Consider the following 23914-nt stretch of genomic DNA (forward strand, 5'->3'; position numbering starts at 1 on the left):
TCTGTAGGTATTAGGATCAGTTCAGATACTGTATCAACAAAACTTAATAGTTCGTTATATTTGTTTTTTTCTCTTCTTTTCTTTTTTTTGGGGGGGGGTGGTTCTGGTACATGGATACTTGAATAAATGGCCATCAGTCCTCTCAGTGAAGAACTCAGAGAATCACTACTATGTACATTTGCTCATTTCTGTCATCAGGTTCTAGGTCCAAAAATTTGCTCAGGCCTGGAAACTGAGCATAACATTTTGACTTTCTATTGGCATAGCTGACATCAGCCATCTACTTTTACTTAGTATTGATTATATATGTGTGTATGTGTATGTGTGTGTGTGTGTGTGTGTGTGTGTATTCTTGTGGCTGTACTTCCATCTTGTCTTAACAAAACCATGTCCTATTAGCTATCTCTGTCTATCTCTATAGATATCCATAAGCCCACCACCCCATGGTCTTATTCTCACCTTGCAGCTTACAACAGAAATTACTTCATTTAACTCTGAAATTTAAATTCTGCCACATGATTCTATTATTCTTAAATATAATTGTTTTGTTTACTACCCGGGGAATCAAGTTGTGTGAAACACTCCTACATTATCTTAACCCACAGAAAACAGCCCTGCTGAGCATCTCAAGGATGCTGGTGCCCCCTCAGCAGTATGTCCTTTGTTACCTTGTTCCTTTAGTGTCTCTGAGGCCTCCTGAAGACACACTCACATGACGGATGGGTTTTCCAGTTGTGGAGTGTAAGCCTATGCCATCTCCCCTATGACTTTGGATCCCCCTTTTCCATAGTCAGCCTTGGCAAATCAGGTATTTCTTCCTCCACTTCCTCTAGTATGAACCTTGCCTTACAACAAGCCTCTAGGACACAAGCGGCAAACACAAGGGCCCTTCACCTTGTTTTATCCAGCCCAGCACCTTGTTTCTACTTGGCGGCAGTGCCAAACTCTTGCTTAATTGTTAAGGAGTATTTACATTTATACAGTCCTAACATTACATTCCACCCTTTGAAGGCAACCATGAGGCTGATGTGGCCCCTGATGAAAGTGAGTTTGACACCCCTGCTCTAAGAGCTCCCCAGGAGCGTAATAGAATCATCACCTTGGTCTTTCACAGGCCAGTTACACTCTCTGACACAGGAGAGTGCACCTGTATCAACAATTTTTCCTTTTTAGTTTCATATTCCCTTTTCTTCATTCAGAATCCACCCCCAGACTCAGTCCCCTGGCACCTGCAGGTATATGTTGGTCAGCCTGGAGTTCCATTGGAATAGAAACCCTCTCCTCACCTAGTCACTCCACCCAGGACTTGCCAATTGAGTCATGCTGAGAGGACTCTGCATATTTTTTATTCAAGTAAGGAGGGAGATTGGGTAGGGGGTCTGTCTTCCAACAAGGGGCAGGAGATTCTTCTGCAGACCAGTGGATGTAGGGAACCTGGAATTCAGAGTTCTCATGTAAAACTACCTAGAAATCCCCATTCTTGATAAAAACTACCAAGGACCCCCGACTATATAAGGGTCTTGATTTTGGCAAAAGAGGCCAAACTGAGCCTAGAATTCTGCTTTTTCTAAAGTTTTGCATTCTTAACATTAGAACCTCTTTCAGGCCTTTCTACTGTCTGTCTTTCAACTACAGGCATGAGCGTCTTTTTGCTTTAGGTGGTGACTATAAATTTCAGCCTGTCACGTACGCTTTTTGACACATTTGTCACACTTAGCAAGCACCACCAAAATCCACAGTTCTTATAGCTACTATTTCTCCCTTTGTAAATGCCAGAAAATTGTACCAGCTAGGACCTGTTCCCCTCTGCTCATCCAGTTTCCTACAGGTGAACTTTTGTCAGTGACACTGTTATAGCACCCAGGCACTATCAATATTCTGCCTGTCACTGCCTGGCTAGACAGTGATCCAACCCAAGTATCCCATCCTTAGGGCCGGCTTGCTAGTACCATTATCTTGTGATCCCTCAAAGAAGAGCCCGACATGAAGTCCCTTCAGTCAGTCATTTATTGTGAGAAATCTCTCAGGAGAAGGAGCGGTCAGGGAAGCAGGATAGCATGGTGGAAAGCTAAGCGAGGATCTGGTCACAGCTGGGACTAGCTCCAGCCTGAGCTGGGTGGGGAGCATGAGTCATGCCACTCAGAGGTAGATTGGCAGCCAACCCTCACAGCAGCCACAAAATGACAAGTCGGCCCCCAAGGGTGATTTCCTGCTGTACCAGCAGCATTCAGTATACCGGTGAACTGCTTCCATTTGTTTCCTGAATAGCAAACACTTCCTTGAAAGTCTTCTCAAATTCCGTCTCCAGTCTAAGGCCCATTAAGCCAAAGTCATTGTACTGGAAAAAAAGATAAATAACAACAAAAGTAATACCACTCACCCTCAGTGCTTAGAAACACTGCATTCAAGAATCATTGCTTTAATCTCCAAAGTTACATTAACCAGGTTAAGACAAAAAACTCACATGGTTAAGAGAAACTTCTGAGTCCAAGTGCACAACTGATTCATGTTAACTAGGCAAAAATGGGAAATGATGACCACATGTGGGGACTCTTTTTTTAAATTGCTTTGTAAAGCTTCTGGGCTATTCATTTATTTTTTATTCTTCTTTAATCTATTATCGTCCTCATTGGCTTGGCTTGTTTATTTTAGCAACAGAAGACTAACAATACACACTCTTCGCAACAATCCAATATTAAATGCAACCAGTGACCTTCCTTTCACATTGTCACATTATTCCCCTCTGCTGACCCCTGTTAACTATATGGACATTCACACGCAAAGGACTCTGCAGTTGGGGATCTCTGAGAGGTCTGACTGAATATATTTGAGGAGAGACAAGAACAACAGCATGACTTTAGGGCACAATCTTTTCCTGAGGTTTGGAGCAGGGAAGATGTGACTGTTCCAAACAGGCACCTGTCACCTTTCCCAAGGAGGATGAACTCTCAGGGCCCTGGGGTTCTGGCTGCAGGGACACCTCCTGACTCACTGTTACTCCCCCCAGGGAGCTTAAATCCTGAGTTTTAAAAGTGACTCACTTCCTGAACTCTTGCTGGTACAGGCTCATCATAAAGGATGCGTTATTTCCTGGATACCAGAATTTCCCAGCACCAGGAAATGAGGGCAGAGTAAGTCAATGGAAAGAAAATTAAACTGAAGCAGGAGAGACACTTACCTTGTATGATGCCCTGTGGTTCTCAAAGATGAGGCGCATGTCCCGCACAAACTCCTCCACTTTGGAGTAACACCTCTTTCTTAGCCTCTTCTTGATTTTGTCCAACCACATAGGTTCCCTTAGGTTTTGAGAAACTTCTTTGATCTGGTGGAGGAAAATATCATTGAGAGAATTACTGGCATAGTTCAATGTCTGCCTTCTGTGAATTCCCATCACACCCAACAGAAATCCAAGGTGAACATAAAGACAGCTCGTGTCTCCCTCCCAGGGGCTTCAGATCTCAAATCCCACAACAGCCGGTGTCAAGGTCAGGTAACATCATGGCAGCTTGTATTCATGATCTATTATTGTTACTCACATAATAATAATATGGAATCTTCGCAAAAAATGAGCTCTCTGGATGGCAATATACTTTCAAGAGGAGGAACTCACATTTCTACAAAAGAAGGAAGGTGTGAATGAAAAGCAACCTGGAAAGAATGAGCCCACATATGTGCAGGCATGCCCATACCAGTCTTCTGGAAGTTTCCCCAAACAGCTTTTGCTCTAAGACAGTCATGTGGGTTGAATGATTCTTTTCTGCAAACAGTTTCTGGGGAGTTTTCAGAGTGGGTGAAGGGTAATCAGAGGAGCAGGAGTGCTCTGGTACCCTTCCTCTCACTCTACAACTGTTTGACTTCTCACAGTGAGCAGAAAGGAGACTCGGCATTTGGATTTGACTCACCAGCTGTTCCTCAGGCCCCATCGGCCTTGCCAGAACCTCAGATTCCCTGATGCACTGCTGACTTCCTGAAAACTCCCTTATCCTGCAGAAGATGCAACTCCACGGGCTCCTGAGAGGTCAGGCAAAATGAATAAGACAAAGTCTTAGAAACAGGCACCATTCCTATGGCTGCCTCAGTTCTTCTTTTAGAAATGGCTGATGGGAACAGCAGGGGCATGAAGTGAATACCTCCCAGAAGCTGTAAGACCCTTGTATCCATCAAAAGTAAAACCAGGGGGTGAGTGTGTGGAGCGCTTTGTCAGTGTAAGTGGTGGGCTCTCCTTTCCCCATCTGAACTGCTGGGAGCACAGGGAGCCCTGTCCCCCAGGCCTGAGTGTCAGAGACAGGACCTTAACTTAACCCTGGGGACCTTAGGCCTTCATCAGCAAGTTGGGAAGTTGGTGAATTCAGGAAACTAGGCCACGTTTTCTACCTTTTCTGGATAAGCACAGAACACAAACAACTGGCATTTCCACTCCTATAAACAGTAGTCTGTGCTGGGAAAGTTCTGGAAAGGACAGTAGCATTATGAAGGCAAAGGATGCAGCCACTGGCCTCCACCTCCCAGAGGAGAGAGGGGAGCATTACCCTCCTGCTGCCAGCATCTTTCAATAGCTCCCAGGATCATACTTCTGGACTTGCACATCCAGCACCATTCTGTCCCCATCGGGTCACAAGGAGGAGTCCAGCAGGGGGAGTGTGCATGGCAGGAGGAAGGGTCTATAAAAGGAGACAGGGGGCTACATCTCACAAACCTCTCAGTCTCCACAGGAGGAAAGTGACAGTCCTCATGAAAGGATCTGGAACATGTGTCACAGCAGAAGAGTGTTCCTCCATCCAGGCAGATCTCACATACGTCTGAGTTATTCAGCTAGAAGGTAAAACAATGACCACATCCCCAAGGGCCCCTGACCACCAGTGCTGTGGGAATCCAGGACCCATGGCCTTTGTGTGAACCTGCTGGGATGCCTATGTGTTTCTCTGAACTCTGAAGGGACAGCATAGAGTGGATGTTCAGAAGAATTCTTGGTCTGCAGTGAATTTCAGGAGTGGCTGTGTGACCAGACCAGAGAAGTTTTGCCTGTGAAACCAGAGATCCTAACACAGAAAGGCAGGCCAGAAAAGAGGATGATCTCATGGGAATCTGAATAATGTTATTACCATGTAGACAAAATGAGTTCCTGAAATAGTGTTAAAAACCCATTTGTCTGCACCACAATGGCATAATTTATTGGGTGGGCATTGGAAATGGGAGATGTATTGAGAATTTGACACGATGGAAAAGACTTCTTAATGTAAAAAGTAATAAAAGATAAAAGACAATAATTCACAATTACTTTGAGTCTTTTTTGTGGGTCTTGTGTTGAAAATAGTTGGGTTGGCTGAATTGGGTTTCTGGCCATTTCTTTTGTTATCAAAAATGATCATATATGAGGGAGTGTAGCCCCAAAAATGTCCTGCAAAGAGCTCCCATTCGGGGTCCTGGGAGGTTCAGACGCATATTGCCAGTGGGCTCTTAGATGCTCTGTCAGCCACGTTTGGCCAACATTTCTTCCTGTGAGTACAGACACTCACAGACTACCAGCATCATTCTCCAAAACTGATAATCCCTCTTTCCAAAAAAAAAACCAAAAGAACAACAACAACAAAAAAGAAAATGACAAACATAACCAGTGTTTAAGAATCTCACATATATAACCTTCTCTACAGGTGTGTCTCTCTGAATCTTTGCCCAGCTACACAATAGAATATTCCAAGGAGACTGTATAAGATACTAGTGTCCTAGTCTTGACACTAGACATTGTGAATCACCTGGTCTGGGTGGGATGCAGGCATTGATATTCTTCATTGAGTCATAAAAGGGGTAATTTTGTGTATTGGAATCATCCAGGGACTTTTAAATAACCCTAATACACAAGTTATAGCACAAGATTTTTCTCTAGGGGGTAATCTAGATCTTCAGATGACTCCAGTGTGCAACCTAATGGAGATTTAGACTGAGCAGAGGCTGGTCAGTAAGGCAGAGGGATATTATAAGTCCATGTTGAATTGGCCTGTAATGTCAATTCTAGGACAGAGACTGACAGGAGTGTGGGTACTCTTGCCACCTCCTCCTCCTTCAGCCCTGGGCAGTGAGACCCAGCCTTCTGTGTTTACATCAATCAAAAACAAGCCTCACAAACACTGGACTCCAGGCCTCTTGAGATGATTGAGGATTCCCTAAGTTGGCTGAAGGTCAAAATCCATGGGAATAAGGTCTACGTCCTATCAGGGGATTGCTTGGAGGTAAAGTCTATGGAGAACTATTTGACTGACCCTCCTCCATTGTGGAGGAGGATACATGTGGATGTCTTGTATCAATACTACTGCATCACATCCTATGGAGTGCTGTCCCCTGGAGTTGTACAAAGGTGACTCTGCTTAAAATGTGCATCATCTTGTCACAATGAAAGAAATCAATGTATGGTTTAGCTTAGACAGTGGAATCTTCCTTGGGTTTGGCAGACCTCAAAGCAGGCAGCCATATGGTATCAGTGTGAGTAAAGATGCCCAAATTTGCTAAGTGGTGGTGGTTTGATTCTTAACCTCCAGCTCAGCACCTTGATGGTTTCCTTGAGGTTGGATGCAGGGCCCCAGTAAAGGACCCAGCTGCCCTAAATGCATGTCTCAGTGGGACTCATCACTGCAAGTATATCTTGAACTTGGCTGCATGGTCTGGCCAGTGCCTTCTGCCTGATGCATGAAACCATCTTAGCTCTGCCTATATAGTGGGGTAAATACTTGGCATGTTCCTCCCTTCCCTTCTGCTTTCTTAAAAATGCTGCTAAACACTCAAATTTGTACCTTACCTCTAATCTGCAGGCCTGCCCTGTCTATTTCTACTTCAAGTCCCATCTCTAAGCAACCCAGTGGGCTAGAGTCCTGCCTCCCATACTAACAGAGAATCAAGGTTTCCACCAAACAAATGCAAAGGATGCTTTAATACTGAGACACCCAACTCCAGAACCATCTACCTGACATGGACAATGTGTTTCCTATTCTCTGTTCAAAATACACAGCAGCATGTTCCTACTGAGTGTGAGCACACTTCAGAGAAAGTTGACAATGAGACAGGTAAAATACCAAGGGAAAAGGCATAGATTATTTGGGGGTTATACATGGGATTTAGTACTTACACACAGGTCAGCTGAGATACTGTTGTGAGAGTTTGATATTCTCTGCTGAAAAAAGAGAAAGAGTGACAATAATGAATGGGATATTTGCACCCATCATTTATTTATACAGCCATCTTTTGAGGGATTCCATTCACAATCTATCCATTATTTCATACGTACTTTTATGAACCTATATATCTACAAAGAGAATTAAAAGTGCCAAAGTAGTACTCTTTGGCCCAATCTAGTTATGCGCCCTGGCTCTCAGACCCAAGGTGGGCCTATGTGAAGTCATGCAGGGAGAGTGGCCCAGCTTTCACAGATGTAACTGGAGGAACTTTTCCGGTTCTCCCACTTTGAGGGGCCCTCAAGCTTTCTTCTCTGTATCCCACCAGAGCAGCTGCAATGAGAGGATCAAGCTGAGGACTCATCATCCACAGCCTCCAGCAACCACAGAGCCCAGATTCCTGCAATCGGTGCCAGTGTCCCAGAGAAGAATTTCATCACCCTCTGAAGCTCTTCTAGGGTGTAGCTTCAAAGATAAATGTGTTCAAGGACTGCAGTGTTGCCATTCTTCTTCCAGAATGTCACCCACTTCTCCTCTCCATTCAAACCCCAGATATCAGCTGGGTGGCATTTCAGAGGTAACTGACTGCCACCCACTAGACTTACATTGCTCATGCACATTCAGTAGAATGACTTCCCCTCTAGATTCAGACAGCCTCAGCCTTACTCTCCAGCCCAGGGCAGAGAGACCATAGACCAGTGTCATCCACTGGACAATCACCTGAGAGGTGGCCATGTCACTGCCCCCCTCCTTGTGTGGCCTAGATTCCCCCAGCCCTACCCATTATTCATTCTTCCATATTCGGCACTAAAGTTGAAAATTACTTGAGGTCAAGGATATTGTTTGAATGTTCTTTAGTGGATATTGGGCATTTAGTATGAACTCAACAATTTTATGTTCAACAAGAGAATGAATGAGTATTGTGTCACTTAAAATAGATTACTTGCTACTTCTTGAGCAAACAATTGCATACAATAAATGATTGTTCTTGAGGAATATATTATTTCACAAAACAGAATGCATAAACCTGGACCTCACATCCCCAGTGGAAGATGAAGTCCCATTGGCCAGCTCTATATGACCTATCTTAGGATGATTCTGAGAATGTCTTAGATGGCCATTTCTACCTGAAGTACATAAGACGAGTATTTCTTTCCTCTCCCACTACCTTAAGTTCTCATTCATACCCAGTCTTGGAAAAGCCATCACTTTGTCCTCCCTCTACACTACACATTATGTATTTGTTTGTTGCCTCCATAGTCTTTTTCCATAGAAGGAGAAATACTTTCACAGATAGAAAGGAGGCCTGACCACTCTTCTGCTGGAGACAAAGGGGCAGCATCAAAGTAAATAATTTTCCAGGCCAGGTCCTCCTATATACAGGGATCTCCCAAAATCTTCTTCCCCACAAGCAGCATTCTCATGAAGGCAGATAGTTTACCCCCTAAAAAGAATTCTGTATGACTCTGTGCACATTTTACTAAGGATGTAAGAAGATGTAAAGTATCAGAAAAGAAACCTGTATTTTTGTTGCCTATCTCATGAATGGTATATGGTTTCGTATACGTCACAAGATAGACTAGCTACTACACAGGGTTCATCCCAGCAATGGTGTGCAAACTATACTCCACCAGATTTCAATACACTTTGAAAGTAATAAACTTTTTTTCTATTTTTAAATTATTTTATTGTTGCTCAATTACAGTTGTCTGCATTTTCCCCCCACCCCAGCCACACCCACCTCCCTCCTTTGCTTCCACCCTCCTACTTGGTTTTGTCCATGTGTCCTTTTTAGTAGTTCCTGAAAACCCTTCCCGCCATTACTCCCTCCCACCTCCCCTCTGGTTACTCTCAGATTATTCTTGATTTCGATGTCTCTGGTTATATATTTCTTGCTTTTCTCTTTTGTTGAATAACCTTGATTTTAAAAATATCTAGGTTTTAGGTGAAGATGACCCTGTGACTTTATTATGAAATGTTTTTATGTATTGCATAAATATGTTTGCTTATACAAATTTGACACCCTTATAATATCTGAGTCTAGATAAACCTCATCTGTGAGATCTACTTTGAAACCCCTTTATCATCTCTGTCTCAAATGGTTTGCTATTCAAAGAAGACTTTGCATACAACATAGTGTTCAAGGTAACAACTCTGAAGGCACATGCAAAAAAGAACACTTAATTAAATTATTGAATTGAGAAACCATAAAATAGTATATTTTATATGTAAAATCAGTTATGTGATAAGAATTTAAGAAAGTTATATAATTATTACCTTTTTTCTCCTTCCATATATTCTTGGAGGATTGTAGAGAAATCCTTTCTGAAAAATAAAAATATCCAAGGATATGGTCAGCCTTGTTCCTTTGTGTGGGACTCTGGCATTTCTAACCTCCTCCCAGATATTTCTAACTTATGTCCCACTTTCCGCTCAAAGCCCAGGAAATGAGACACCATCTACCTCACCTGTTCTCTTCCCACCTGTTCTTCTTCTAGAATTCATCCATGGAACCCAGAAAATCCTCTTCAGAACCATTTTCCTTGCTCTTGTGCTTTTTCCTAAGTTATCAGAGATTTTCCTTCACAATCTCTGGGACACCTCTCACCCTCTCTCCATTCCCACCAGTGCCACTCACACCTGCTTCCTCACATCAAGGCTATTCATTCAACTGACACATATGTATCTCACATCTACAGGGTGTCACACACTCTGGACAATGTTGGGCACATAATCATGGACAAACCCTGGAGGGGTCTAGAGAGACAAAAGGAATGCATAGAAGGATAAGAATCACACAGTGGGAGAGGGGCCTCAATAGTGAGTTCAGGGCGCCCTGGGAAGGGGTGACCAGGGCAGGTCAGTCAGGGAACATTCAGACAGGAGTGACATGGGAGCTGAGCCTTGCAGGCTGACTACAGGTTTCTTGGCCTGAGAGACATTGAAGTCATTTCAAGACCCCACATTGTCTGAGATACTATTTTAATATGTCATGTCACACCTCAGGAGACTCCCTGGTTCCACACTGTCTATATTATGAGTTTAAACTCCTTAGTCTGGCATTAATTCCCTACAAAAAAAAACCCAATTGGTGAATTATGCCATATAGCCCACAATCCGCCTACCTCATCCCACAGAGTCACATTTATTGTAGTTCTGGTTTTTATATCATTCTATCCCTAAATTACTTCTGCCCACTTCTTTGACTGTGGTCCTTCTACTCTCTTTCAGTGCTGAAAGTTGTCTGCAAGCACCTGAGTCAGAAGGACCTTTCCTTCCTCCAAGCCCCTGCATCCACCCTGACAGAGACCCTTTGACAAATGGATGGGTTCCCTTGCATAGAGATATGAGTGTAGGGAGCCTCCCCCTGGGAAAAGGATAAAGTCATGGATTTGGGGTTATAACTATAACTCAGCATGTATTTGTGAACAAAAAGTGATGTTATATTAGGGTGCAACCAGGAAAACCACATCCAAGCATCCTGTCACTAGAATACCTCCATCAGCCATCCTAGGGTTCTCCTGCCGCAGTACAAACTCCTCCTCCAGGCCTTCCATCTTGCACAGCCTCCTTCGATTTCAAATTCTCCGGGAGTGAACCAATGTCCATCCTCACTCTGTATGCACTTCCTCATGACTCCTGTAAGACCAGGGTAAGTTGACCTTGGGCCTTCTGTGCTCACAGCTTAGACACAGGCCTCTCAACACAATGGATCTGGAGTCGCCCCATTGGGGCTCAAGACCACTAGAGCAGGAGTGTCTGGCCTCCCCTCTCAGACATCAGAATCCCCAAACACAACCTATAAATCCCCTCCAAGGGGATTGCCTGTTTTGTACACACATTTCTTTGACCTTTTGCAAAAAAAGAAGTAATCATTACCATCAAAATCAATATTCTAAAAGTATTCCAAAATCACCTCAATGGAGTGCTCCAAGAATCCTCTCTTTCTGAACAATGAAAAGATTTAAATTTCCTATTGAATCCTGGAGGCAGAGAACAGGCCAGACACTCTGGTGGCCCAGGGGCAGTGTGCAGGCAGAGCTTCAAGCTGGACTGAGATGTTAGGTGGGGACCCTGCTGCTCAGAATGGTACCCTGGCCCCATTGGTGCCCTCCCTTACAGCATGTTCCATCCAGTTTAGTGGCATTACTGAGCAGTGACTTTTTTCCTTTATTCCTGAATTCACAGACAGTCAGTAGTAAACATAATTGTGAAATGTAGCCAGCGGAAAATTTAAGTTATATAGAAAAGATAATCATATGCTAAACATTATTAGTCATTAAAGAAATGCAAGTCAAAACCACAGTGAGATTACTTCACAACCACTAGCATGGCCATCATTTAAAATATCAGACAATTACAAGTGTTGGCCAGGAGAGAGAGAAATTGGAGACCTCATACACCGCTGGTGGGAATATAAAATAGTGCAGCCAGTATGAAAAATACTTTGGTGTTTTATCAAAAGTTAAAAATAAACTTACCATATGAACAAGCAATTTCTCTCCTCTATATACACCCCAAAATTTGAACATGCGTTCAAATAAAAATTTGCACACAAATATTCAAAAGAACATTATTTGTAATCACAAAGAGTGGAAATAACACAAACTGATAAAGGGGTAAACAAAATGCAGTATATTCATACCATAGAATATTATATTATTTGATAATAAAAAGGAATGAAGTACTAACATATACTATTACATGGGTGAACCTTGAAAACATCATGCTAAGGGAAAGAACCAGTCACAAAACAGCTCACACTATATCATTCCATTTATGTAAAATACCTAGACTAGTCTGGGTTGCTTCAGGCTGGGCAGTGGGGTGAGGTGGTAGTTGGCACTGGCTACTGAGAGACATGGGGTTTCCTTTGGTGGGGGACAAGGAATGCTCTAAAATTAGATTGTCAATTCACAACCCTGTGAACATACAAACAAAACTCAACAATGAATCATGCACTCTAAGTGGTGACTTGTATGACTTGTGAGTTATATCTCAGGAAAGCTGTTTAAATATTATACATCAATTATGTAAATTAATTCCTTACAGCTATACCATGAAGTATAATTTAATCATCATCTCTCTTTTTAGATGAAGAATTTCAGAGTCAAGAGAAGTGCACTTTTTACTCAGATGAATTAGTCACTCTTGACACACCTGAGGCTGGGATTTCTAATTCTAAATTCTGTGATCTTCTCACCACTTCTAACACCCCGTCCTAGTAATAATGATTCAGAACTGAGGAGATAGGAAGACAGAGGCTGAGGGCCCCTTCCCATTTACTTCTGATTCACTTCTTGATTGGTCCTTTGGGCATTTCCATGGTTACTTCCATGTGGTAGTGAGCATCTAATATGTACAGTGTCATAGAGTATGAAAATATCATCTCAAGGTTCCCTTGCTGCATCTCTCAAGTGAAAACACAACCTCAAGTCCCTGAAGGATGTGTAATTCACATGGGTAATTCTGGACTTCTTGTCATTCCTTCACATAAGAGCTTCAAATTAGACCATGAAACCCACCTTGTTTCAATTTCTCCTTATATAACATCCCTTTCATATGTCCACAGGTCACAGGAATTATTTCAGAGTGAAAATCCACAGTGTTATCTCTGCGCGTTCTTGGCCCTGAAACAGAAGATTTCTTCATTCTGTATCATTTTGCAATTGCACATGTACCCTTCCCCCCATGTTGAGTTACGTCCTATAAAGTCATAGGGGTGCTTAGGAAACTTTATTCCACAAATGTCCAGAGTTTCAGAGTCTTTCTGTGGCATTTTTGATATTTAATGACAGAATGTCGACTTTCATAACACCTCTCAACCCTGCTACAACCAGCATGCTTTAGCAGAGACACCAGGCATCAGTACAAATGTCTTAGCTCCCCATGCAGTCAGTCCCCTGATTCTTATGGGACAGTGACACATGCATCTGCTGCCCTGGTAGAAGGGAGCTCTGCAGCTGGGCTATTTCCCTGCACTTAGGTCGCTGGAGACCAAGTCCGAGACTGTGCCTGTCTCTTCCTGTGTGAGCTCTGACTCAGGAGCAGAAGGGACAGTGATGGGGTGACCTAATGGAGATGGTGTCTGCCTGCTGTTTGTGTTCACTGCTTTACCTCATCTCTCCCCCACATCAGCCTTCTCCAAAGCCAAAAGGGGTGCTGATAAAGCTCCAGAACATCTGCAAATTGCATTTTTTGGTGGGTGGGGCTAGCTACCTGATTCCACTAAAGAGTGAAATGCCTTCAAAACAAACTAACTCAAGAACGATGTGTACCAGATCCTGCCCTCTCAGCCAAGTTTCAGAGCCATGGTGGGAGGAGAGGGCTGTCAGTAATAGGAGGGCTCAAGAAGGATGGTTGGCCTGATTCTATCTCCTGCTTTATAGGTTAGGAAACTGAGGCAAAAGTGGTTAAGTGACTGACACAAGCCCAGAGAGCCAAGAGATGGAAAGTCTTCTGACCACCACTCTGGGTCACAGAATAGTCAGCTAAATCATTTGTGGGCTGGTGTCCCATATATACCCTTTATATGGCAACAGTCGAGGCCCAACATGAACGTTATCAGTTCAGTAGAGACAACAGCACCACAGTGCACCCTGAATCCCTGGGGTCTGGTTTAGATTTGACACCAAGCAAATGGTCTGTCAGATTATCTTCCTTCTTGCCCCTGACACATTTTGAAAACAGACTAAGTCGTATACTTTTCTTAACAGTCAATAAAGCTACATGAAGCAATTAGGGAAAAGGATTTATTACTAGGAACACAGACTAGAGCACAAGAAATTAGGTGAATAATTATTGAAAATATATTCCCTTACTTTTCTTGCGTCTTGACAGGACTCCTTTCCTTAGGGTTCTGTTGGTACTATTTAAGTGGATTCTAGGTCTGCCTCTCTTTTTCCCTGTCAAAAATGAGAAAATATAATCACAATTATGGTCATGCTTTTTTTTACAGATATTACTGTTTTTCTAAATTTCCATTTAAATGTAACTTCATCAAAGCCTGACTAAAGCATAACAAACAATATATAATCCCTAGTCTTTAAACTACCAAAAATTAATCTTAGGCTCATCATCTATTTTATTTTTCATAACCCTGAAATATTAAACAAACAATTGAAATCAGCAGTTCACTTATAGCCCACGCAGCCATGTAATATGTGTTTAACAGATGCCAATCATATATCTACTAATTTATTTATTGATAGTCTTTCCAAAAAATACATGAGATCAAGATGATGATTACTCCCATTACAGAAACTAAATTGTTCTGAGAAAATTGAGACAAAAACTACCAAAAAAGTAAAGACATTTAAGGATTCTTTTTGGTGGAGAGATAGGAAAAAAATAGAAATTCTGTGCATCAAGGAAAACCCTGTGGTGGGCTTGCAGGTGAGAAGCACATTACACACATTACCTTGAATAAATATATTTGTACATTTGTACAGAAAATGATGTGAAAGAGGAGTAAATGTGACCAAGGGCTTTGTCCACCTTGGTTTGGACAGATATGATAATCAGAGAATCTACCAGAAGATGGCTAACCAAGAAAAATGGGTAGAATTGAGTCTTACAAAACCTTGGTTTCAAGCAGTAACTAAGGATTGGCTTAATAGATGTTACAGCAGAGAATGTTCCTCTATTTGTAACAAGTTAATTGGCTATGACTATGCATCTCAATGTTTGCTATCACTCCAACGTGTCATTTTTTATAAAAAATAGAGACATTTATTGAAGATACAAGATACAAGAAATGTTGTACATAGGACAATGACACCTCAGTCCTCTTCAAAGTAGAGACCTTGAGACCTCACACAGTTCTCTCAATAACCATCAGCTGCCCCATCATATTTTTCTGAATCTCAATGATGGTCTGAAATCTCTTTCCATTCAAAGATGATTTTAGTTTTGAGTAAAGTTAGAAGTCACAGGGCACCAAATTTGGGCTATAGAGGGGCTGGGTCACCTGGGTGATTTGATGTTTCACCAAGAAATTGCACAAGATGTGATGCATCAGCAGGCATGTTGTCATGATGAAGCTGCCAATCACCACTTGCCTATAGCTGGGGCCTTCTGAATCATCTGAATAGTTTCCATGGAGGAATGTTATTCAAGCTTAATGCCAAATTTGATGCAGATCCGTTGCTCTACTCACTCAGTCATTTGGAATATGACAGCCACACAGTACACAGCTCATTCAATGGCATCTACCGCCCCCACTGACTAGTACAGTGAAGTGTTCATTATTCTTGTGTGTGCATCCCAGTCCACCCTCTTTGACTGCCAGGTTACATTGATGTCATGCAAACCATTCTCGTTATAGTAAGAACGGCTGGACTTTTTCTGGACAGACTAATATATATATACTTGATAAGACACTCAAGCTCTATCACCTCTTCAGCAATAGAGCATCTATAGTACATGATGATATTTTATTTGTTTGTTTTTGTAGTCATTACTCAGGATCAAAATACTGTACGACTCCATAGGTCACCAATTACATTATAGTTTGTAAGTTTAAGTGATCAAGACATAGGTATCTTTAGAGTCCACAGTCACAAGGTACAAGATTTTACCAAAAAAAGAAGTCCAAAAAGGACTTCCAGTTACAAATGGGTTTTTTTTGCATCCCATACCCATGAGGACCACGCTGCAGAAATGAATTTACTAAACTACCGAGGCGTCACATGTAGTCATTGTTGGATCTCTTTCCTACACTTGGACTGCAATGATGCTACCTGCTGTTGGATAAGGGCCTTGTCACAGGTCTTGTAGGTCAGTCTATAACAGAGACTGGCCTGTTCAGTCTGGGCATGCTGAAAATGACTAAGAAATTGTATGGATGCGATAGTGACCTGGGCCACTGCTCGGGCCATAGAGTGAAACCTTAGTTCATTAAATTCTTTCCTTCCATCTAACCAGAAACTAATAGTATCATGCACATGGCTTAGGGGATATAGGGAATAGCTTTTAAAGGACTCTATTATTCCAGGGACAAAATTCTTCAGCAAACATTTATCAAAGATCCTCCAGTCAGAGATGCCCCAGACAAGCATGACTAAGAGGTCCAAATTTTTAGACACAAACACGAAACACTGGTCCGCATGTACAATGCTCGGAGCAGATGCGGTAACAGACCCAATAATCAGATCCTTGGCACAATCTGAGTTAAAATTGTGAGACTTCACATTAACCATACAATCTTTCCCATTTGGTTGAAAAATGAGTTCTACTGGACTTCTCAGTTTATAGCCCTCCAGCAATGTCTGAGTCGGAAGGCTGTGCAGAGTGCCCTTCAGGAGGTCCAGTAGTGACTGCAGACAGCCACCCTTCAGATTTTGATTCAACCCAAGGATAAACAGTCTTGTGAAATGCTGGCCTGGTGAAAGGTGAGATCGGGCACTTCTGAAAGGCAGATCCACCCTCACTGTTTCAGAAAAAAGAATTCTGTAAATCACTACTAAAATGAACAAAATGTCAGCAGTCTGACTACAAATATATACCCACAATTAGCTTGATCATATATATCTTCCTAGGCTTTTCTCTTTGCTTATGTTAGTATTTAAATAATATTTTTTATTACAAAAGTTGAATGTGTTTACTATTTTCATATGCACACATATACCTATAAAACACAAATAAAAATATAAACATCACCAATGACCACATACAACCACTGCATATATTTTTATGGATGAACTGCCATTAATTTTTCTATATATCCATATCTATATCATTGTATATAGAGAGATAGGTAAATATGTGTAAGCAAACATTTACTTATATAAAAACATATTTGCTACTCATATAAAAACGTATATATATATGTGTGTGTGTGTGTGTGTGTATATATATATATATGTATATATATATATATGCCACATGTACACATGCAGCCTGCTTTCTTCATGTGCCTTCTTTGGAACATCTTTCTAAATTAATTAATAAGTATTCTTGACCCAGTAAAGAAACCATGTACTGAGGATGGCAGTGTCTCCCTATCAACCTGGATCATTTAGCTCTGGATGATTAGGTGTGTGAGACATAAACCATTTTTTTGAAGCCACTGTATTTTCAGGCCTCTCTATTACAGCATCTTAGCCTATATTCTACCTGATGTAGCAGTGGGGAAACCGTCAGGGCCCACAGGTGACTGCAGGCCACGAGGGCACAAGAAGCAGTGCCATCCTAAACTCCAAAGGTGTGACTGCTTCACTTTGCCTGCTTACCTCCTTGATGTATGTTTCTCTGCTGCTTCCTTCTATATCTTGTCCAGGCATGTCCTTTCTTTTTTCCTTCAAGAAAAGAAGAGAATAAAGTTAATTATTCAATGTATAAAGGACCCATGGACAAAGTCAAAGAGGGGAAGGACTGAGGGTGGGAGATACGGGTGGGTGGTGTGGGGAAAAAGTGGTGGAGGGAAAATGGAGACAACAGTGCTTGAACAACAATACAAATAAATAAATAAAGTTAATTATTCAGAGCGACAATTCTCAAAGCCCAATAGGTCAGTAGAGTTCAAGTATTTTTTTCAGAGCCTGATCCACAAAAATGGGCAAAATTCTTAACTACCAGTGTAGCAGCATGAGGTTGCTTACACAGTCATACGTTGCTGTGTGTGCACTTGGAAGACTATAGGAAATGACATTTCTTTGAAATTTTTTTTTAAAAACACATGTAAGCATGTGTTTATTTCTGGAATCTCTATGTTGTTTCATTCATTTCTGTGCCTGTTTTGGTGCTAGTGCCATATTGTTTTGATTACGATAGCTTTGTAGTCCAGTCTGAAGTCAGGGCACATTATACCTCCAACTTTGTTTTCTTCTTTCTCAAGATTGCTTTGTCTACTCAAGGTCTTTTTGGTTTCATAAATTTTAGTATTATTCATCCTAGTTGTATGAGATATGCCATGGGTATTTTGATAAGGATTGCACTGAATCTGTACATTGCTTGGATAGAAATAAACCCAAAATTTCATGGTCAATTAAATTATGACAAAGGAGGTAAAATATACAATTGGAAAAAGCAGTATCCTCAATAAAGGGTGACAGGAAAACTGTATAGATACATGCAGAGGCAATTCTCCATGACATTTCCACATGCATCAAAGTATCTTTTTAAGGCTATTTCAAGGCCTTTATTCCTTCCTGGAGACTGCGGGGCAGGAGCTATTTCCATGACTTTTCCAAATTCTACAGTTAACCCATATTGTCGTTCATTTTCTCCATCTTCAAAGCCACCAATTGTGTGTTTTTCTGCATTTCCCAAAGCCACTTCCCCCTGTCTCCACAGCCAGAAACTGTTCTCCAGTTTTCAGTGCCAATTGATCATGTCAGTGGCACACAGAGGTCTAAAATAAACTCCTCTTTCCAGATCCCTAGCTTTACTATATCTGTAGAATCCCTTTTGCCACCTAAGAAAATGCAGTACAGGTTCCAGTGATTAAGATATGGACATTTTCTGAGGGACCATGATATTATTTTCATTTATTATTATAATAATGAAACTCAAGTATTAATAACCTTATTTTAATACCCAAAACAAGTAAAATCTTTTGCACTCTTACTTCTTTTCCTCTTGGGTCTTCCCAAAGTAGAGTTGTTTCCAATATGCACAGTATCTAGGAAAAGAGGTAGATATGAGGAAAGAGAAATTAATAGCTAAAAGTTACCAATCCTAGGATGATTTATACTACAGAAGGAGTCAGTTTAGTTGTTTGTTTATCATTATTCTCTTTTTTCTGAAGGAACTAAAATTCTTCTAAATGAAGAGGTAGGAGTCCAGGATGAGCCCTGGGTATCCCCCCCCGACACCCCCTTTTTTTTCTGGTTTCACTCAATGGAACTTAAAAAAAAACTCCTAAATACCTACTTATTTCAAGTTACTTACAGATGGGAATAGGTGCCCAATCCTGTCTAGGTCTTAAAATTTTTGTAGGAATTAAATAGCATCTTATGGCTAAAAGTTGATAAGAAAATGCTACATAAATTAGACACATGTGGAGTATATCCATCAAAAATTTGTTCTGGGTTAAGAGTAATTGATTGGAAGTCTCCCCTACTGACAATTAAGTAGCATGACCAGTTGTCCTTAAAGTCTTTGTAAGGTTGTGAAAAAATGACACTATTGTCTTACTAGGAGAAGTGCCAGTACATCTTGTTTCCTCGGGTTCCATAGATTTTAGGTGTGATACCCATGGAAATAACTGCATAAAATTAAGATGTCATTACTAATATAGTAATGCAGCAAACTAGATGTTGCCATTTTAAGTTGTATTTCTACAATATCCATATATAATCCACAGTGCTCATCTTGTGGAACATGACTTTATAATTATCTCTTAACACCCTGCTGTTCCTTAAAGGGTCAGGGTCAAGAAAAGGCAGAGAATAGCATAGTGAGATGGACTGGACCTCCTGTCACACTCCACCTGGGGTCCCGGGTGACTATGAACTCACCCTCATGCCATGACCCTCAGGCAGCATCTTACCTTGACTCCTTTCAGTCCGTGGCTCCAGATCTCCTGGCACATCTTTTGAGAAGCACATAACGCAGGAACACTGGTCACTTCCATGTGCTGGTAGCTCTGAATCTGGGCAAAATCATAATTTATGAAAACTCTTATCATATGCCCCAGTGACCCTATTTTTGGTACCCTTGTGGATTTTTGTTTTGCTACTTCTTCCTCTGAAATACAATATTAATCGTCTCTATATCTGAGTCTTCCTTTAATTCTCCTTTTTTTCTTCTCTTGTCTTTTTATCTTATCTCTGTTTCTTTAAGACATGCTCACCTTGTTGATCACAGGGTAGTAGGCTACAGGTAAGCTCTTCAGATTCTCCTTCTCTACCCATTTGGGGAGCTTCCAGTTCACAAGGAACTAAAGAGAAACAAGAAAGTTACTTTCCATGAACCCTGAGACAGTAACTAGGGAGGAATTTCTGGTGCTCCTGTGTGGCACACTGATATTCTGAACTAAGGTGAACTGCATCCCTGGAAAAAGTATACCTGCTCCAATAATCACACCTGGGCTCTGACAGAGCCATGTTATACCCATTCTTTGCACCCAATTCTACTTCCTCTACTTTTATTTTTCTATTTGTATCCATAAGGATAAAATTAGACGACTACATTTTTCCAGAAAAAGAGAAACTAACAGTTCTTTGAAAATTATAAAAGTAGCCCTGTCTGGTGTGGTTCAGTGAATTGAGCTCTGACCTGTGAACCAAAGGGTCACTAGTTCAATTCCCAGTCAGGACACATGCCTGGGTTGCAGGCTAGTCCCCCAGTAGGGAACACAAGACAGTCAACCAGTGCTGTTTCTCTCCCTCTGGTTCTCCCTCCCTTCACCTCTCTCTAAAAATAAATAAGTAAAATCTTTAAAAAAAAAACAAAAAGAAAATTATAAAAGTAACTACCAGACCACTTTTAAATTCATCCCAATTGGCCAATGACTACTTATATTACCAACCACATTTAAAGTCAGCTAATCAGTTGCAGCCATACACTCCTCAAAGTCAGCCAGTCAGCAACAACCACATTCCAGAAAGCCCGCACCTATGGCTAAATTTAACCTGTTCATACTCATTCCTGTTTCTGAAAGTCCTCAGTCCCTGAAACACATACTTCCCAAAACTCTTTACAAAGTCAGCAGTTTCTGGGGGGTTTTTTTAAATTGTGTCCAGTAAGTACACTGTCTCCTCCCACCATGCACCTTGCTTAGTGAGCAATGAATCCTGCTTTTAGCTTCAGATATTGCATATGGGCTACCCCTTTAAAATGGGGTTCCCACCAAGGTCATCTTGAAGACTCTTGCTGGAGTGTCCTGTGGGACCCTTGCACCAACGGGATAATTCTCCAGCCTCTTGTGCCCACTTGTGGTTATCTCCCTGACCCACTGCCAAGTGAACTGTCGTAACAACTACATGAGCTTTGGCATGTTTCATAAATTGTTATTCCTGAATTTTCTTATCATTTAAACATGTGTGTGCAGTCAGGTACAAAATAGACATTTAGTTGGGAAGTACACCATTTAGCAAATATTCTGTGAACGTGTTTATACTTTTACTGCTTCACTTAATCTCCCTCTATTGTCTATTATAAAATGTCCTATATCACACATGCTTGTTCCTCATTTTCCTGTGCTTCTTGAATGTTAGAAGAAAGTCATCCAAAGCAAATGGATGGAGACATGATCCCTATATAAGCCAGTTCCAAAGACTAACTAATGGATGAGATAATAGCCAATTTGTGCAAAGATTTTTGGTCAAATTTAGTCATGAATTCCTCACCAAAATTTTCATGAAGGCACTTGACATCTTTTCAATTTGTGAAAGAAAACCATTTTGTTTAGCACATAATCTCAGTTCAACTGTTACCATGTAATTGATCATTTGTCCCCTTTTTCGTCTCTGTTTGGTGAATAAACGCCATGCCCCACTCACATGCAGGACACCATTCACACTTATGACTGAATGCTGTGGCCGCTGCTGTTTGTCAGGAGCCTGTCTTTGCCAAAGCTGCGGCCCCCCACTGGCAGAACTCCACTTCCTCTTTGTGCTCTCACTGCGACTCTAACTGTTACATGTATCATAATAAATGACAAAGCTTCACAGGTGACAACTTTGGGTTTCGATGGGGAATTTGTGACACATCGAAAGTACAAAATTCACATCATAATATTTCCATAAGAGAGTAAAATATCTAAAAGTCCCCATTTCCCAATCACTAAATATTACTTTCAGACCATTACCTAAAAAACACCTTTTCGGAGTTCAGAAGATGGCAGTGAAGTAGGTGGGACCTAAGCCCATTTATTCATGCACCCAACTGGAACACTTAGCCAATCTTCCAAAAAAAACAATGTGAACAGACAACAGAATCTTAGCTGATAAGAAGTTTGGAAGCCAAAGTATGCAGAGGACACTTCACAGCTGGTGGTAAAGAGGTTTTATAGGCCGATGGGGCAATCCCTTGGGCCTATTGCCAGAAACTGCAGCTACCTTGGGAACATTGGAGGGAGCCAGGTGAGTGATAGCAGCCTAGTGGCTTCCTCCCCTCCCAGGGCAGGGAAAGCCCAGACCCTCAATGGGAGACATCTGAGGGCATAAAGTCACTGGGTATGGTGGGGAGGGGGGTGAGGGCAGGAGGCAGCAAGCACACACAGCTGGCTGCTCATCCAAGCTGAGATGACAGTTGCCAGCCTGGACAGTGCCAGAGAATTTGAAGGACCCTGGTAGCACTCGGAGCTAAGAGAGGAGGTAGGCTTTGACTGGCTGTCATCCAGGCATACTCTGACTTGCCAGAAAGTTGGAGTGTATGGAAGCTGGGCAGAGGCTCAGAGCCACAGCAGCACCCAAAAAGACTTTTTCAAAAGGGCACACCATGCAGGGACCTCTCGTGCCTTTGTTGGCAGCAGACTGGCCAACAAAGAAGGAAGAGTGTGGCTACATTTGCTCCCACTCAGTGCATCTCATGAATTGATCAAAGGGGTGCAAAGTGAGGTGGCTTATCTGCTCCAGCCTGGCGCAACTGTGCAGAGTGGAGAGTGCAGGCCACACAGTGCTCTGAGGGTGTAGGCTGGAAACTGGGCACCTGTGATTATTGTAGCCCAGGCTGAGCCCTCATCCTTGCTGACCCACTGGAAAGGAAAAATGGAGCTGAGCCCCGCTGCCTCTGCCGGCAGGAACCAGGAGGATCCGCAAAACTGGCTTGACAGGCTTTTTTTTTTTAAATGTAAGACAGCAAAAGACCTGAGGCTGAGAGAAAACCAGAGACAGATCCAGAAAAAAGTCAGAAGGCGAACAGCAATGGCTGAGAAAAATTTTACTTTGCTCTTCATCAGAACTTGTGTATTTTTTATGTCTCTTTCTTCTGTTTATTTATTTCTTTGTTTCTTCTATTCCAAGTTATTTGTTTTTATTATTTGTTTGGTTTTTATCTACCTTCCAAAGTGCACTTTAATCTTTCTTCTTTCACTACACTTGTATTCCAAATAACTCACTACTCTTGGTCTTTTACTTTTTATCCTTTTTATTCATATTATATATTTCTAATCATGCTATTGTTATTCCAAATCCTACACATCACCCTTCCCTGGTGTCCATCCATTTTGCCATCCTCCTGAGCTTTATTATGGTTGGTATAAACTTTATTTTCTCTCACACTGCACCAAGTTTCTATCCTTTACTCTCACAATTTCTCCTCCATCTAACCTCACAAAAATGCCCTTCTTTCTTAAGTCAGTTCACATGCTTTTTCCCCTCTTATGAGTCTTATTTCTTTTCCACCTATTATCAACAGTGGCTAGTTGAGTGAAATACCATGGTTATTTCTGTACTTCTCCAAAGGAACTTCTATTTGTACACTATTTGTTTCTGCTTTAAATCCCATAGAATACTCCCCACTATCTTACTCCATTTCACCTTCCCCGTGCCCCTGATCTGTTTTGGGTGCTGCTGATTTTTTCATTGTTCTCTCTCTCTTTCTTTTTTTTTTCTTTCCCCCTCTCTCAACCTGGGTGTTACTCCCTACTCTTGTGGGTTCTTTTCCACCACCCTCTCAAAATCATTTTTCTTTACTGTAGATATCTTATTCACTTTTCACTTTGCTACAATGTTCTTATATCCATTTAACCTTTATTAAACTTCATTCAGCTGTCATTGCTATGGACCCTGCTGTGTTTTTTCTGCAATTCTGCTCCTGTTGGTCCAGTGCCTTTTCAATTTTACTTCAAACCTCATAGTATA

At 41.6% G+C, this 23914-nt stretch overlaps 1 protein-coding gene across 1 annotated transcript in view; it reads right to left on the bottom strand.

The window, feature by feature from the left end:
• Positions 1-1989: 1989 nt before the first annotated feature.
• Positions 1990-23914, bottom strand: part of SP140 (SP140 nuclear body protein) — a 120862-nt gene continuing 98937 nt past the window's right edge. Inside the window, exons 17-29 of the mRNA XM_036025003.1 lie at positions 19657-19758; positions 18733-18786; positions 17396-17461; positions 13985-14068; positions 12689-12793; positions 10660-10802; positions 9441-9488; positions 7118-7162; positions 4697-4812; positions 3903-4011; positions 3537-3614; positions 3179-3322; positions 1990-2338 (exon numbers count right to left, since the gene is read on the bottom strand). Of these exons, the coding sequence (XP_035880896.1) occupies positions 2228-2338; positions 3179-3322; positions 3537-3614; positions 3903-4011; positions 4697-4812; positions 7118-7162; positions 9441-9488; positions 10660-10802; positions 12689-12793; positions 13985-14068; positions 17396-17461; positions 18733-18786; positions 19657-19758 (1205 nt within the window). The 3' untranslated portion in view covers positions 1990-2227. The remainder of the gene's footprint in view (positions 2339-3178; positions 3323-3536; positions 3615-3902; positions 4012-4696; positions 4813-7117; positions 7163-9440; positions 9489-10659; positions 10803-12688; positions 12794-13984; positions 14069-17395; positions 17462-18732; positions 18787-19656; positions 19759-23914) is intronic.

The sequence above is a fragment of the Phyllostomus discolor genome, chromosome 4, assembly GCF_004126475.2.
Source record: "Phyllostomus discolor isolate MPI-MPIP mPhyDis1 chromosome 4, mPhyDis1.pri.v3, whole genome shotgun sequence".
In the NCBI taxonomy this organism is placed as follows: Eukaryota; Metazoa; Chordata; class Mammalia; order Chiroptera; family Phyllostomidae; genus Phyllostomus; species Phyllostomus discolor.